Raw genomic sequence first — 14,706 nt, 5'->3', positions numbered from 1 at the left:
TTGGAGCCGTCGGGCTGAGGGAGCCAGATTGGGAAGCCGCAGCTCGGCCCAACTAGGGACACTCCAGCCACCCCGTGTGCGCAAAAAGACCCAACGGAGTCCAGGCGCTGCCTTCTTGCTGGCCCCACCTTGCGCTGGGCGAGTGCTGGAGCCAACCTCCCAGGACTGTTCCGGGACTGAGGGACATTCCCGATCCCTCCAAGCTGGCCATGGTGAGACGCCGGAGGCCTCGGGGTCCCACCCCCAAAGCCTGACCACACTGCCCTGGGTGGCCCTCCAGACGCCCGAGATGCGGGGGGCCGGGAGTCAATACTCCTGGCTCCCCAGAGAGGTTTGGGTCTGGGGCTGAGGGCCAGGGCCCGGATGCCCAGGTTCCGGGACTAGGGCCTCGGGCGCCAGCGGGGGTGGGGACCAGGGGCACCCAGGGAAGGTACCCCGCTTGCCCCAATATCGGCTCCCAGCCATGGAGCCCTTGAAGAACCTCTTCCTCAAGAGCCCGCTGGGGTCGTGGAATGGCAGTGGTGGTGGAGGCGGTGGGGGCGGCGGCAGCGGAGTCTGGCCAGAGGGGTCCCCGAAGACAGCGGCTTATGCCAACCCTGTGTGGACAGCCCTGTTTGACTACGAGCCCAATGGGCAGGACGAACTGGCCCTGAGGAAGGGCGACCGTGTGGAGGTGCTGTCCCGGGATGCAGCCATCTCTGGCGACGAGGGCTGGTGGGCGGGCCAGGTGGGCGGCCAGGTGGGCATCTTTCCATCCAACTATGTGTCTCGGGGCGGCGGCCCGCCCCCCTGCGAGGTGGCTAGCTTCCAAGAGCTGCGGCTGGAGGAGGTGATCGGCATCGGCGGCTTCGGCAAGGTCTACCGCGGCAGCTGGCGAGGTGAGCTGGTGGCCGTGAAGGCGGCTCGCCAGGACCCCGATGAGGACATCAGTGTGACAGCTGAGAGCGTGCGCCAGGAGGCCCGGCTTTTCGCCATGCTGGCACACCCCAACATCATTGCCCTCAAGGCCGTGTGTCTGGAGGAGCCCAACCTGTGCTTGGTGATGGAGTACGCGGCCGGTGGGCCCCTCAGCCGTGCCCTGGCCGGGCGGCGTGTGCCCCCACACGTGCTAGTCAACTGGGCTGTGCAGATAGCCCGCGGGATGCACTACCTGCACTGTGAGGCCCTGGTGCCCGTCATCCACCGAGACCTCAAGTCCAACAACAGTGAGTTTCGGGGAGCATGGTTGGAGGGCGGCATGGCCCAAGCACACACCTGCCAGCTCTCAGCTGAGCCACCTGGGGGGTCTGCTAGAGGCTGGAGCTCTTGTCCTAGGGGAGCCCCAGTTGACTCGGGGCGCCATGGGCCCACACCGGCCCCAAAGCCGGAGACCCAGACACCAAACAGTCCTTCGCGCCTGAGCCTCAGGAGTCCTTGGCCCCAGCTCCCAGCTGCCAGGTTAGAAAATTGGGATCTCCCAGGTGAGTCGTAGGCATCCATGGGAGCTCTGGATGTGCTGTTGATGCTGTGCTCTGGGGGTAGAAAGTGCTTCCAGAACAGAGATCTTGGAGTGGAAAGCCCCCCTGCCCGGCTCCCCACCCCTGGTGGTCAAGGCTGGGGACAGGGCTGGAATTCTGGCCCTGCCCGTACCCCTAACTACATGACCTTTAGCTGGTTATTTCAACTCAGAGCCTCACTTTTGGACTCTGGATAAAGGGAGTGACCAGGAAGGGGAAATGGCGCCAGGGGCTGGAGGGGCCTGGCACCTGCTGCCTGCCCTGCGGTGGGCCGGCAGCCGTGAGGGTAGACGTGTGCGGTCTGGATCGCCGAGAGGGCCTTACCTAGAGTTAGCACTTGGGGTGGGCGTGGTGGGGCTAAGGGAGATTTAAGCAGTAAGGTACTCCACCTCTAGCCATCTTAGGCCCAACACACTGGCCAGCGTGGGTCCAAGACAAGTGACAAGCTCAGAGGGCTTCCTGGAGGAGACTAGCTTCACACCAGGCCAGAAGCAGGCCGTGTTCAGAGAGGCACCAGCTGGATGTTTTGGTTAGGGCCTGGGCCAGAGCGAAGGCAAAGAGGCAGGGCCCAGCGCCACATACCCCGCCCCCCAGTAGTGGAGACACAGGGCTGGGGCTGATGGGTTATTGAGAGACATGGGCAGCTCCTGGGGGGTAGTGAGCATGGAGATTTTGGGCTGCCTGGCCTGGGCTGGCCGTATACCAGTGACTTGTGGGGAGAGAAAGGCAGAACCCAATAATACCCGAGTCCCTGCCAGGACTGGAGGGGTCTGGGGAGGCCTGCCGGCCACCCCCCTACTCCCCTCATCCAGTGGGGCACTTCGCACTGCTCAGCCTCCCTCCCTGGCTCTAGCCCCCCAGGGACCCCCACTCCCTGTGCCAACCCAAGGGAGATTCCCCGAAGGCCTTGGGGGAGGGGACTCCCTTCTTCTGTTTTTCCTCCAGTTTTCTTTCCAGAAAAAATGGAACAATAGCCCAGGCCCCTGCTCCCCACCCTCCCCACTGCTTCCTGCGTTTCCTGCTGCCCCTGAGCCGGCTTCCTGCCCCTGCTCCAGCCTCTGCTCCCTCCCCAGCCCAGCTGCCTGCAGGGGAGGAAAGAGCCAAGGGTGGGGGGGGGGTTCTGTGGGAGAGGAAGGAGCCAGGGGTTACATCCCCCCCATCCTGTATGTCTCTCCCAGAGTCTGGGTGGTGGTGAAGGACAGGGAAGGCGCCCTCAGCCTCCCTGAGCCCGGCCTCCCACCTCGAAGACCCCAGGCCTAGGCCTGGGGTGCTGTCTGCGGGATGGTGGGGGGAGTCCCTGGGTTGGGGGGGCACAGGCAGGAAACAATGGCGTGATTTTCCTGGACAATGGGGGCCTTGTGAGGAAGCCTGGCGGGGAGTGGAGGGGGAATTCTACAGGCCCACGAGTCACAGGACTAACCAGCCAGCCCAGCCTGGGTCTGACCTCCCCCAGTGCTCCCCCAAAGGACTCCCCCCCAGTTGGAGACCTGGCCCAGGCCTCCCAGAAAGGAGAAGTAGGGACCATGGAGGGAAGCGGAAGAGGTGTGAGCTGTGCACGCCACTCCCTAGCCCCACAGAGGCCAGCCTGGAGAGGGGGCTGGAGGCCAGGGCCCTTCCAGAGGCCAGGAAGCCCCACGTGGGGACTGAGCTTGGGATCTCCAGGCCCCTCTCCTCCAGGTGGCCCCTGATTACCCCTTCCCCAAGGTCTAGATCAGGCGCCAAATGAGCTATTTGGGTTGGGACAAATTCAAGGGGATGTGGAGATGAGGATAAGGATTCAAAGGTGTCAAGCCAAGTTGGGGGGCGGGAGGTGACAGGTCACCAGGACAAAGAAGTCTCAAGGCTTGGATGAGAGGCTGCCTATCTCTGGGCCTCAGATTATGTGAGGGAAAAGGGGAGGCTGGCCTCCTAGGCAGAGATGTTGGTGCGGAAAGTGCTTCACTGGTCTGTGAGGTTCAAGTGGCTAGAGGCCTGACCGGTGGCTCTTAAGGAGGATGGGTGGATCCCGTCACCAGAGGAGACCGGAGTCCCTCTCCTGCCTCAACACGCAGACCCTCCGGCTGGTTCCGCTCCAGCCACCTGCCCTCCCCCTGTTCTGGTTCTGCTCGGGAATGAACCTGTATAGTGTTTACTAGATGGTCCGGTTCTGAGCCTCCAGCACCCAGGCCAGAGGCTGTTGCAAATCGGGGAATGCTGGTAACAGAGGACAGTGAGGAGGGCCGACTGGAGATGGTGGACGACTAATCTTTAGGACAGCGGACAAGCTTTAGGACACACATACTAGACGTCCCACCCTGTACTAAGGATTTAGAAAGTGCGATCTTGCTGGGGGTGCTGGTGGGGCTCAGTCAGTTGAGTGTCTGACTCTTGATCTCAGTTCAGGTCCTGATCTCAGGGTTGTGAGTTCAAGCCCTGGGTTGGGCTCCACACCAGGCATGGAGCCTACTTAAAAAAAAAAAAAAGTGAACTTGTTAAATGCTTATGCCGACCCTCCGAGGTGGGTTTTGGTGGGTTTTGTTATCCGTAGCTTTATGAATAGTTCAGGACTCAGCCCCAGTCTGGCTCCAGAAGAGAAGAGGGTGGATGGCAGAACCATTCACTGGATTAGGAGAAATTGCAGGGAGATTTGCCCCGTGGTGGGTGGATAAAGGTGGGGGCGGGAGGGCATTTGAACATGAGATAGGGCAGTGATGGACAGCTGAACCGGCTCCTGGCGCAGAGCTCCAAATGTGGGAGGGCCCATGGGGAGGGGGCGGCGGGCACTTAGGAGAAGCCAAGACAGCCCGGGGACAGTGGGTAGGGGTTGAGGAGAGGCCACGCTCTGAGGACCACTGACACTGAAAAGGCTGAGGCTAGGGGAGGCCCTAAGGAAACGGCACAAGCAGGCAGAGGCCCCAGGATCAAAGACAGAAGGGAGGGGTGACAGAAGGGCCAGGTGTCCCCACAAGGCCCAGAGAACTTGGCCAGTGACCAAGTTCTGGGATCGGGAGTTAGGGCTTTACCCCTGGTCCCGCCACCTCCTCTGAGAAGTCCTCCCTTTCACCAGGCTGGGTTAGGTGCCCATCCCCTCTGCCCCACCCCTCTGCCCCTTACCCTAAGCTGCCCCAGAGTAGTGCCGTCACCCTGGCCAGGAGAGCTGAGAGGTATGTGCGCCCTGAAATGACATATGTTCAGAAAGGTAGTTGGTTTGGATGTCGCTTCTCTTCATTAACCAGGAAAGGGAGAGGCCTTTTCAAACCCTTGATGATGCTATGACTTTATCGTCTTTCTGTTCCTCAAAACCTTCTCTCATTTGAGCCATGTTTGTCCTGATGAGATTTGCAAGCTGCTGCTTCTCCTCTGTATACAAGGCCCCCTTGGGTCAGCTCCACAAGCCCCTGTCGGATCTGACCATCCACTCCCACATTTGTCCCAAGCTCCTCCTTTTCTGGCCGAGAACCTTCGCTTCTCGAACCCCCCTGTTCTTCACATCCAGCTCTGCAGCGGCAGACATCTTTGGTTGGAGGCTCTCATCTGGGCGGGGCTGTTCCAGCCATGAGGGGGTATGGGCACTGGGGTGTACTGGGTTTCCTTTCTCACCAAGGGGTTCCCTCTTGCTCCCCATCCCAAGGGAGGTCCTAATTCACATTCCTGCCTCAGCAACATGACAAGACACAGGGGTTTCTATGCAATGAACACCAGCTTTAGAACCACACAGATGGGGTTGAAATCTGTTCTTTATTTGCATATGATCTCAGCAAGTCATTTCTCTGCCCCGTTTCCTTTTCTGTAAAATGGGGGTGATGATGTGTGCCTCAGAGGCTGTTTTGGGAGTGCTAGAGCTGAGCATAAAAGCCTGGCCTCAAGGAGCCCCTCCAACCACGTTTCCCAATATGGCTACTTTTGTCTGATTCTACCTCAACCGTCCAGAGCAAGATCACCTCTTTGCTCCCAGTATTTAGCCAGCATGTCTGTCAGATGATGGTTTGCTTCTAGCTCCTCCCTTGACCCCACGATCTGAACATGGAGTACCCACAGTCCTGCCCCCTCTTCCCCAGTTCTGCTGCTGCAGCCCATTGAAGGCGATGACATGGACCACAAGACCTTAAAGATCACTGACTTCGGCCTGGCCCGGGAGTGGCACAAAACCACACAAATGAGTGCAGCAGGCACCTACGCCTGGATGGCTCCTGAAGTTATCAAGGCCTCCACCTTCTCTAAGGGCAGCGATGTCTGGAGGTGAGGCCTGGCTGCAGCCTGGACAAGGCCATCTGTGGGGCTGAGGAGGGCCAAGGGGGGTATGGAAATCGAGGGCTGGGCAGAAAGGCAGACCCCTGGGGGAGGGAACTCAAATCATTTGGCTCCTCATTGCTTTGGGGTGAAATGGCATTGAGTAAGTAGTGGAGGGAACACAGACCCTTTGTCTTGCCCACAGTTTTGGGGTGCTGCTGTGGGAGCTGCTGACTGGGGAGGTGCCCTACCGTGGTATCGACTGCCTTGCTGTAGCCTACGGAGTAGCCGTCAACAAGCTTACGCTGCCCATCCCGTCCACCTGCCCTGAGCCCTTCGCTCAGCTCATGGCAGGTAAGGGGACTGGAGGGGGAGAGGCAGAGCTCCTTGGCACAAAACACATCCCCCCACAGACCCCTTCTCACTCTGTGCCCCCTCCGCTCCGTGTCCCCAGACTGCTGGGCGCAGGACCCCCACCGCAGGCCCGACTTTGCCTCCATCCTGCAGCAGCTGGAGGCGCTGGAGGCGCAAGTCCTGCGGGAAATGCCGCGGGACTCCTTCCATTCCATGCAGGAAGGCTGGAAGCGCGAGATCCAAGGCCTCTTCGACGAGCTGCGGGCCAAGGAAAAGGTAGAGGTCCCGATTGGAAAAGGAAAGGAAGTGCCTCCCCGGTCTTCTTGGGGCAGAGTCTGTACCGGGCTGATGCCACTGCCTTCACTGTCCCTGGCACAGGAACTTCTGAGCCGCGAGGAGGAGCTGACCCGGGCTGCGCGTGAGCAGCGGTCACAGGCGGAGCAGCTGCGGCGGCGGGAGCACCTGCTGGCTCAGTGGGAGCTGGAGGTGTTCGAGCGCGAGCTGACGCTGCTGTTGCAGCAGGTGGACCGCGAGCGGCCGCACGTTCGCCGCCGCCGCGGCACCTTCAAGCGCAGCAAGCTCCGCGCGCGGGACGGCGGCGAGCGCATCAGCATGCCCCTCGGTAAGGGGCGGGGCCCAGCCATTGGCGGCGTGAGCGGAGGAGGGCGGGGTCAGGCTTGTGCTGGCCATACTGGGATTGGTCGGGGAAGTTGGTGGGTGGACCTGTGAGCCGAGGGCTGGAAGGGGTGGGGCCGGGAGCGCTGTTTTCGTGTGGGGGCGGGTTCTGGCGGAAATATTTGCATGGCGGCCGGGGAGTGGCTGCCCCCGCGGAGGGGCGGGGCTCATGAAAGTTCCGGTAAGGCCTAGGGGACTTGGCACGTCCCCTCCCGGGAATCTCCGGCTGCGTCTGGCTTCTTCGGATGCTGGCGTCCAGGCCGTCCGCTTTTCTTACCGAGAGTCTGACGGGCCAGGAAGGCAGTGATGCGGGCCCCAGTCCCACAGCTACCGTGCCAGGCCCGGTCCCTGCACTGCCTTCGTGGCCTGGAAGCCGGCTGATGACCCTGAGGGCTGGAATCCTGACTCTTGTTCACCACAAACCTTTCCCCTGCTTTTCCCCCAACCCCAGACTTCAAACACCGCATCACTGTGCAGGCCTCACCTGGCCTGGACCGGAGGAGAAACGTCTTCGAGGTCGGAGCTGGGGATTCGCCCACCTTCCCCCGGTTCCGGGCGATCCAGTGTAAGAAACCTCTTCTCATGTGAAACCCCTCCACGGCCCCTTCTCTTCTGTCAAACCTTATCTTAGGAGGTGGGTTCCACCCACTGTCTCCTCCTCTGACTGCTGGCACCCAGGCTCCCTCCGCTGTCTGACTAGGCTGGTACCTCTGAGTTCTCAGGCAGCATTCATTTTCTCTACGTTTCATAGATGAAAAAAGCAGGAAAAAGTAACTTGCCAAATGTCACACAGCTAATGAGGGGCAGGGCCAGAATTCAAACCCAGACAAGATTGCCCCAGTGAACTAACTATACCCCACCCGAGTGCTAGCCCCAGGACCCTAACCCACCCACCCTGTCTCAGTTCTCTTCAGATTCTCTGTGGCCCAAAGCCCACCCTTGGAATAGTATGGGCTCCAACCTGATCCCCCATCCTCTAAGAAGGTGTCCCTGGTGCCTGACTCTCATGATGGGGCTCCTGGCCTCAGCTCAGACTCCCTGGTTCTCCTCCTACAGTGGAACCCGCAGAACCAGGCCAGGCATGGGGCCGCCAGTCCCCCCGACGTCTGGAGGACTCAAGCAATGGAGAACGGCGAGCATGCTGGGCCTGGGGTCCCAGTTCCCCCAAGCCTGGGGAAGCCCAGAATGGGAGGTGAGTGCCTGAGTGTCCCCACCCCACCATCATCTGCCTCCCGATAGTCCTAAGATTGCTGAAGCCCGACTTCCCTCCCCAGGAGAAGGTCCCGCTTGGACGAAGCCACGTGGTACCTGGATTCAGATGACTCGTCCTCCTTGGGATCTCCTTCCACACCCCCAATGCTCAATGGTGAGTGGCTTTGTCTATCCCCAGCAGACTCTTGCTGCACCCCTGTGGGTACTATGGGGAGAACTATAAGAAATTAACTGTAGGGCCGGCCGCTCCTAGGATTCGCATCTGCCCTGTAGGTCCACAGCTGAGCCAGGTGCAACCCAGGCTTCCGGGGGCCCAGGGTGTGGCCTCTTGTCCAGGCCTGGCCTGTGAGAGAGCTCGGTCCTGGCCCTGTAGCAGCAGCCGGGCTTTGGCAGGTTGCGGGGAGGGAAGGAAGACAGAGAGTGGTACTGCCCATCTGGGACCCAAGGGAAGCTGGGTCCAGAGAGGGGACCGTGCATAGGGGAGCCGGGCAGGTGCCTGCCACACTGCGCTTCTCAGAGTCCCTTCTGGGGATCCTGTAGGTGAGAAGAGGGTAAGCAAGCTGAGCAGGGGTGGGGGGTGGGGGGGAGGGAATTCAGGGCCTGCTCTCACTGTGTCTGGGTCTGGGCTGTTCTCTTCTCCGTGAAGACAGCGGCAGTTACGGGCACCAGGCATTCCATCTGAGCAACAACCCAGTGAGGGACGTGCTATTATTTTTGCCATTTGAGAGATGAGAAAATCGGGGCTCTGAGAGGTAAAGTAACCCTACCTAGAGCCCTCAGCTTTTGAGGATCCTAAGCCTTAGGATTTGAGAGCCTTAAAAGCTTTCACCTGAAGAAAGGGCTGGGCACGTACAGAGAGGTGCAGAGAGGTTCTTTGATTTGATGTGGGGTACCCAGCAGAGGAGAGATTTGAACCCAGATTTTACTCTAGAGGCAGGACCCTGGACCGTCCTCTGACACACCATTCCCCGCTCCAGAAATTGCACTGCCCCAGGCTGGCTGGACTGCAGGGACTGAAGGGAGCATTGGAAGGCCAAGGGGGAAGCTAGGATTCACTTGCTCTTGAATGTACCAAGCTAGAAGGGCCAATAGAGAACTTAAAGTCCCATCAACCCAGGTGTTTAGGTTGAGGCTGCCCCTACCATGCTCGGCAGAGCCCTCTGGGCCTGCCCTTCCCAAGCAAGCAGGAGTAGGAACAAAAGGGCCTGAACCTCATCCTCCACAAGCTTGCCCCTTATTTGGAAGGAGCTCCCCTACCCCAGCCCAGCTGCTGGCCGAGCACTTGGTTCCCTGAGCACAAGTCCACACTCCAGTGGCCATCTTGGGTCCAGGAGAGTACATGACCTTGACCTCTCAGCCACCCACAGAGGTGGAAGGCTGGCTGAGAATCGAAGAAAACCCTGTAAGATTGCCCAGGCAAGGGCCGCACTACTGGGGAACGGGCTATAGTGAGTTGCCTGCTGGTAGAACAGTCAGCCTACACTGATGGAACAGCCCCTCTCATCCTCATGTCCCAGGGGTTCTGGTTCAGGTTCAACACAAAGTATGTTGTCCTAGAGCCACTAATGACCACATGGTGTGTCCTTGCTGTGAGGTCTCACGGAAACGATTTCATCTGCATCCATGGGTCGAAAATGGTTGTACTTATCCTAAACCCAGGGATGCCTCCTCCTCATGCTAGGAAGCTCAGAGGCAAATTCAAGGAACCCCTTCCTGAATTACCTCGAGCAAGGCACGTATCTCTTGGAAACCTCTGTTTCTCAGGCCATTGACCGCAGGAATGTCTTTACGCTTTCCATTTTGCAGACTGACTTCCATCTCCCTTTAACTCTGTCTCATTCTTCGTGCTGGTGTGAGACAGGTTTGTCCCCTGTTCTGCTTAATTTTATAAACGGCCCGTGCCTTCACCTGCAGAGTGGGAGCATAGCACTCAGCTTGTGTGGCTGTTGCAGGGGAGCAGGAGAACGGACTCTTCCATCAGTGGAAATGTCAGTGCATTTTATGAGCCAGTCATCAACACGTTAGGAATCAGCCCTGCCGTGATTTTGGGGGCGGGCCTAGTCTGGCGGTCGGGGCAGCTCAGAAACAAGTGAGAGCAACAGGCAGCAGGAAGCGGCTGTGTCAGGACTGATGAGAGCCATAAGCGCTGTGGTGGTGGGGGGCCTTCCAGGAAGCCTTCTAGAAGCAAGAAAAAACCTTGCTCTCCCCTAGGTGTCACCCACTCCACTTCTGACACCAGATGTGTGGTTCACAGTCAGTTCTGACAGGCTAGCCCCCAGATGAAGGGCTCTGTCCCACAAGAACCCTCCCTACCCCGCATCTCCGCCCCACCTCGGTCTCCAGCCGCCAAGTCCGGTTGTCCCCTGTGCTGCTTCTAAATCAGTGGTTCCTGTCACCTTTGATCAGTTGCTAGAATGGCTCAAAGAGCTCAGAAAAAATGCTTACTTACTAGATTACCAGTTAATTATAAAGGACATCGCTCGAGAACAGCCAGAGGGAAGAGATGCGTAGGGCAAGGCATGTGGGAGGGGGCTTGGGGCTTCGGTACCCTCTCTGCGGGCGCCACTCGTAGCTCCTCCAGGTGCTGGCTGACCTAGACGCTCTCGGAACCCTTTGGCTAGGGTTTTAATGGAGCCTTCATTATGTGAATGTGATCAGTTGATTTAACCATTGGCTGTTGGTGATAGACCTCAGCCTCCAGCTCTCTAGTCCCGTGGTCCGTGCTGCCAGCAACCAGACCCTCTTCCTGATGAGCTTTCCAGAAGTGACCTCACTAACCTGAACTTAAATGTGATTAAACCCTTCCCTGGTTAGGAAGAGCAGAAATGCACCTTTTGCTTCTGTGATCCAATCCTTTAGGAAGAGCTGGGAGTTTCAGGAGTTCTGTGCCAAAAATGAGATGAAGACCCAATGTATATTTCTTGTTGTAATTAACATATCAGGGTTTCACAGAGGAGGGGACCCTTCACCTAGGTCTTAAATGGTGAATAAGGGATCACAGAAAGGCGAGGCAGAAAAGGTGTGCTGGGCAGAGGGAACAGTGTGTGTGCAGGCGCCAGGTTTTCCACACCCAGGGGAGAGGAAGCCCGGCTGGGACCCGGAGGGGAGTTGACAGCCTGGGAGTTACAGGTCTCAGGCAGCAGGTGAGAGCCAGGCCTTCATCCCCTGGGTCTGTGGGGCCCAGCCTAGTCCCAGCAGATGTTGGTTGAGTGAATGGGTGGGTGAAGCCAGAAAAGCTGGCGGGAGCCAGTTCAGGAAGGGCCAGAAATGAGAATGAATTTGGCCAATTTGCATTTTAGAAGGCAGGGACCTGGGGTGGGGGCGCGAGGATGGGTCAGAGCCTGGGTAAGGGCTGTAGCTGAGAAAAGGGAGCCCGAACTGAGTTCCTGCTAGTAAAAGCTCAATTTCCCCAGCATTGCATTTCTTCCTCTGGATACCCAGCCCCATGTCCTGCTCCAGGCCGGGCGCAAGGTGGGCAGAGTGCGAGAAGGCTTTGAAAGCCCAGCCAAGGGGCTTGGACTTTATGTTAGTGGTAATGGAGAGCCATGGCAAGTTCTAGTGCCAAAGAGGACTTAACAAAATTGGGCTTTGTGGGAGGTCATCACAGGACCAAAGGACCTACCACCACTACCTTCTTAATGTGTGGTTCCCCAGCGTCGCCCCTGGTGGTCTAGAACGGAGTCAGGTCAACCTTAGGCCCATAGGCAGGACACCAATGTCCTGAAATCCGGAGCAGAGTCTGGGTGGGAAGTGGTGGAGAGTGAAGGCTCTGTTGCCTCCACCTGGAGTGCGGCCATCTCCAGCCCTCCCTGGCTGGCTGTGCAGCCTTAGACACACCCTTAACCTTTCTGAGCCTGGAACCCCTGCATGAGGATCGGATAACATATGCCCCTAAATCAGTCAGCTCGAGCCTGGCACTAACCACTCTGAGTCTCAGTTTCCTCGTTTCTAGGAGAGGGACAGTGACACATGCCTCTCGGTGCTGTTGTGTACGTTGGAACTGGCCTGTGTGCCCCGTACAAGCTATTGATCGAGTAGGGGGGAGGTGGGCAAAACAAGCGGGCCTGACCAGACAAGAAGGAGGTGGACCCAGGGCTCAGGAGCCCTGCAGATGCCCCTGGCTGGACACTAAGGCCACCGAAGTCGGCTTGGGATTGGGGGGGAGTCCCCGTGGGTGGGCAGGAACTGAGTGGGGGAGTAATGGGAGTCCGGGAAGATGCTGGTGAGGAGCAGAACTCGGTCCTTGTTCCAGGGCCACTCAGGGGTCCTCGTGACCCCTGCCCAAAGACCGCCTAATGTGTGCTCGCCCCCGCTGCCAGGTAACCCCCAGCGGCCCAGCCCGGAGCCCGAGGAGCCGCGACGAACAGGCCCGGTGGAGCGGGGCAGCGGCTCCGGGACGCCCAAGCTGATCCAGCGCGCACTGCTGCGCGGCACCGCCCTGCTCGCCTCCCTGGGCCTGGGCCGCGACCTGCAAACTCCGCCGCCGGGGGGACCAGGCCGCGAGCGCGGGGAGACCCCGCCGCCGACGCCCCGCGCGCTGCCCACCGTGTCCCCCGCCGAGCCGCCCCCCTCCCAGCCCATCCGCTTCTCCCCCAAGACGCTCGACGTCCCCGCCTCCCTGCTGACCCCGGAGGCCCCCGGCCCACCCGCCCCTGCACCCCTGCTGCTGGAGCTGGGGGTCCCTGTGGGCCAGCTGTCCGCCAAGAGCCCCCGGCGGCACGACGAAGAGAGGCGTGGTGAGTAGCTCCCAAGCAGGCCTGATTGCGGGGTGGGGGGGGACCCACAGGGCGGTGAGGCTGGGGGCTGCCTGGAGGGAACTGAGTTCTAAGTTCAGCCACCCAGTTGCAGGGATGGGGTGCGGCGGGCCAGGCGGGTTGTGAGATAATAGGAATGATCATCTGGAGGGGAGGAGAGCTCCGCCTACTGGTTGCTCACTTGCTCCAGGTTCTGTTCCTCCCGCTGCCCCGCCACGTAGGGCGATTGTCTCACTTAACCACCTGCCCACCCTTTGAGCAAGGCGCTCAGGTCATACCCAGGCTCTAGGTGAGGAAGCTCAGGGCACAGAGAGATCAAGGGACTCAAGGCTCCCAGAGGTAAATGGCAGAGCTGGGATCCGAGCCCAGGCCAGGCTGTCACAGAGATCTTGTTCTGAACACCGCAGAGGTGGACGTCCGGAGTCAAGCAGCTCCCTGTGCAGATGGGCAAACCCCCACCTGACCCCATGCCTCTTCCTCCCACTCCCAGGAAGTACCGTCTCACCCCCGCCGGGAATATCCCGCTCGGCTCCTGGCACCCCAGGCACCCCACGCTCACCGCCCCTGGGCCTCATCAGCCGACCTCGGCCCTCACCCCTTCGCAGCCGCATCGACCCTTGGAGCTTTGTGTCAGCCGGGCCCCGGCCTTCGCCTTTGTCCTCACCCCAGCCTGCGCCTCGCCGGGCACCCTGGACCTTGTTCCCAGACTCGGACCCCTTCTGGGACTCTCCACCTGCCAACCCCTTCCGGGGAGGCCCTCAGGACTGCAGGGCACAGACCAAAGACATAGGCGCCCAGGCCCCGTGGGCGCCTGAGGCAGGGCCTTGAGTGGGCCAGGCTGCCCCCGCCTGGGCTCCAGCGGCCCTAGAAGAGCCACAGTGTACACTGGAGCTGGGCAAGCCTCTGCAGCTGCCTCGGTTTCCCCCAGGGACCTCTCTGGGGGTCAGGAACACTACACTGCACAGGAAGCCTTCACACTGGATGGGGGGCCCACCCCCCCCCACACCCCAAAACCTGTGGGTCCCCCAACTTACCTGCCCCATTGGGGCCCAACACTGTACCCAGCTGGTTGGGAGGACCAGAGCCTGTCTCAGGGAATTGCCCCCAGGGGTGGCACAGGAAAGAGGGGTAGGGCCAGGGAGAGGGGCCAGCCTCAGCCGTCACCAGCACTTTTGACAAAGCCCTGCTACTGTGGCCCCTGCCCCAGGGCTTGGTGCCTGGAACCCCACCCCACCCCACCCTGGGGGTTTTCTGGGGCCGGGACTCTCTCGGTGCCTTCCTACTGCCCCGGCCAGGGTTGGGGCCTCGGCCTCGGGATCCAATGAAGCCAAATAAACTCCCCAAGCTGTCTCCCCAAGCCTAGCCTGTCACCTTTCTGGAGGTAACCGGGGGCTCCAACCCGTCACTCAAACCTGGTGACCATGCCCCCAGCGCAATGGGCAGTCGGCCTGGGCCTTGGCTGGGGTCCAGTCCACGGGCCTCAGTCAGGCGATCCAGACCGTCCTCGGACCCCACTTTCTGCAGGCCTTTCCTGCTCATCCTCGGCAGCTTGCCGAGCTGGGGGTTGGGGCGGGTGCCTAGAGCCCTCCGGGCAGCATCCTGAGGGTTTGTCCTGGGTTTGTCTATACCGTGGTCTGGCGCCCGGAGGAGGAACCCGCCCTGGCAGAGGGCCCCCCACACTCTTACTGCTCCAGGGCTCTGTGGGCGGCCACCCCCATGCCAAGCCCCGGGGCAGGCCCCCTCTGCGGTTCTGGGGAGCGGTAGCTTAGGCTCCCCCTCGCCACTTCCCAGCAGCCAGGCCCGCCAGGTCCCTTGTTCTGTGGAACAGGACCTCGGAGCATGGGGGGTTCTCAGGGAGGACTCAGAATGGACGTGGGTGAACATCTGTCCAGAGGCCACTGGGCATCCTCGGCTCCACTCACCACCCTGCCCCATCCCAAATCCTGCTCCTCCTCTCCCCTCCGCCTCGCAGGACACCTGCCGTAACCCCCGTCGGCCTCCCCGGG

The 14,706-nt window shown here is 60.3% G+C and overlaps 1 protein-coding gene across 1 annotated transcript; it reads left to right on the top strand.

Annotated features, from left to right (window-relative positions):
• The first annotated feature begins 462 nt into the window (after positions 1-462).
• Positions 463-14,057, top strand: MAP3K11 (mitogen-activated protein kinase kinase kinase 11). The gene is made up of 10 exons (XM_082748474.1): positions 463-1,205; positions 5,534-5,714; positions 5,911-6,059; positions 6,160-6,335; positions 6,438-6,681; positions 7,186-7,299; positions 7,791-7,926; positions 8,009-8,100; positions 12,266-12,682; positions 13,191-14,057. Exons 1-10 carry the CDS (start codon positions 464-466, stop codon positions 13,526-13,528), a joined length of 2,589 nt encoding a protein of 862 aa, XP_082604600.1. The 5' UTR covers position 463; the 3' UTR covers positions 13,529-14,057.
• Positions 14,058-14,706: the final 649 nt, after the last annotated feature.

This window comes from Mustela nivalis (genome assembly GCF_964662115.1).
Source record: "Mustela nivalis genome assembly, chromosome: 9".
In the NCBI taxonomy this organism is placed as follows: domain Eukaryota; kingdom Metazoa; phylum Chordata; class Mammalia; order Carnivora; family Mustelidae; genus Mustela; species Mustela nivalis.
The sequence above is the reverse complement of the archived record's forward strand: the minus strand, read 5'-3'. Positions and strand labels throughout refer to the sequence as shown.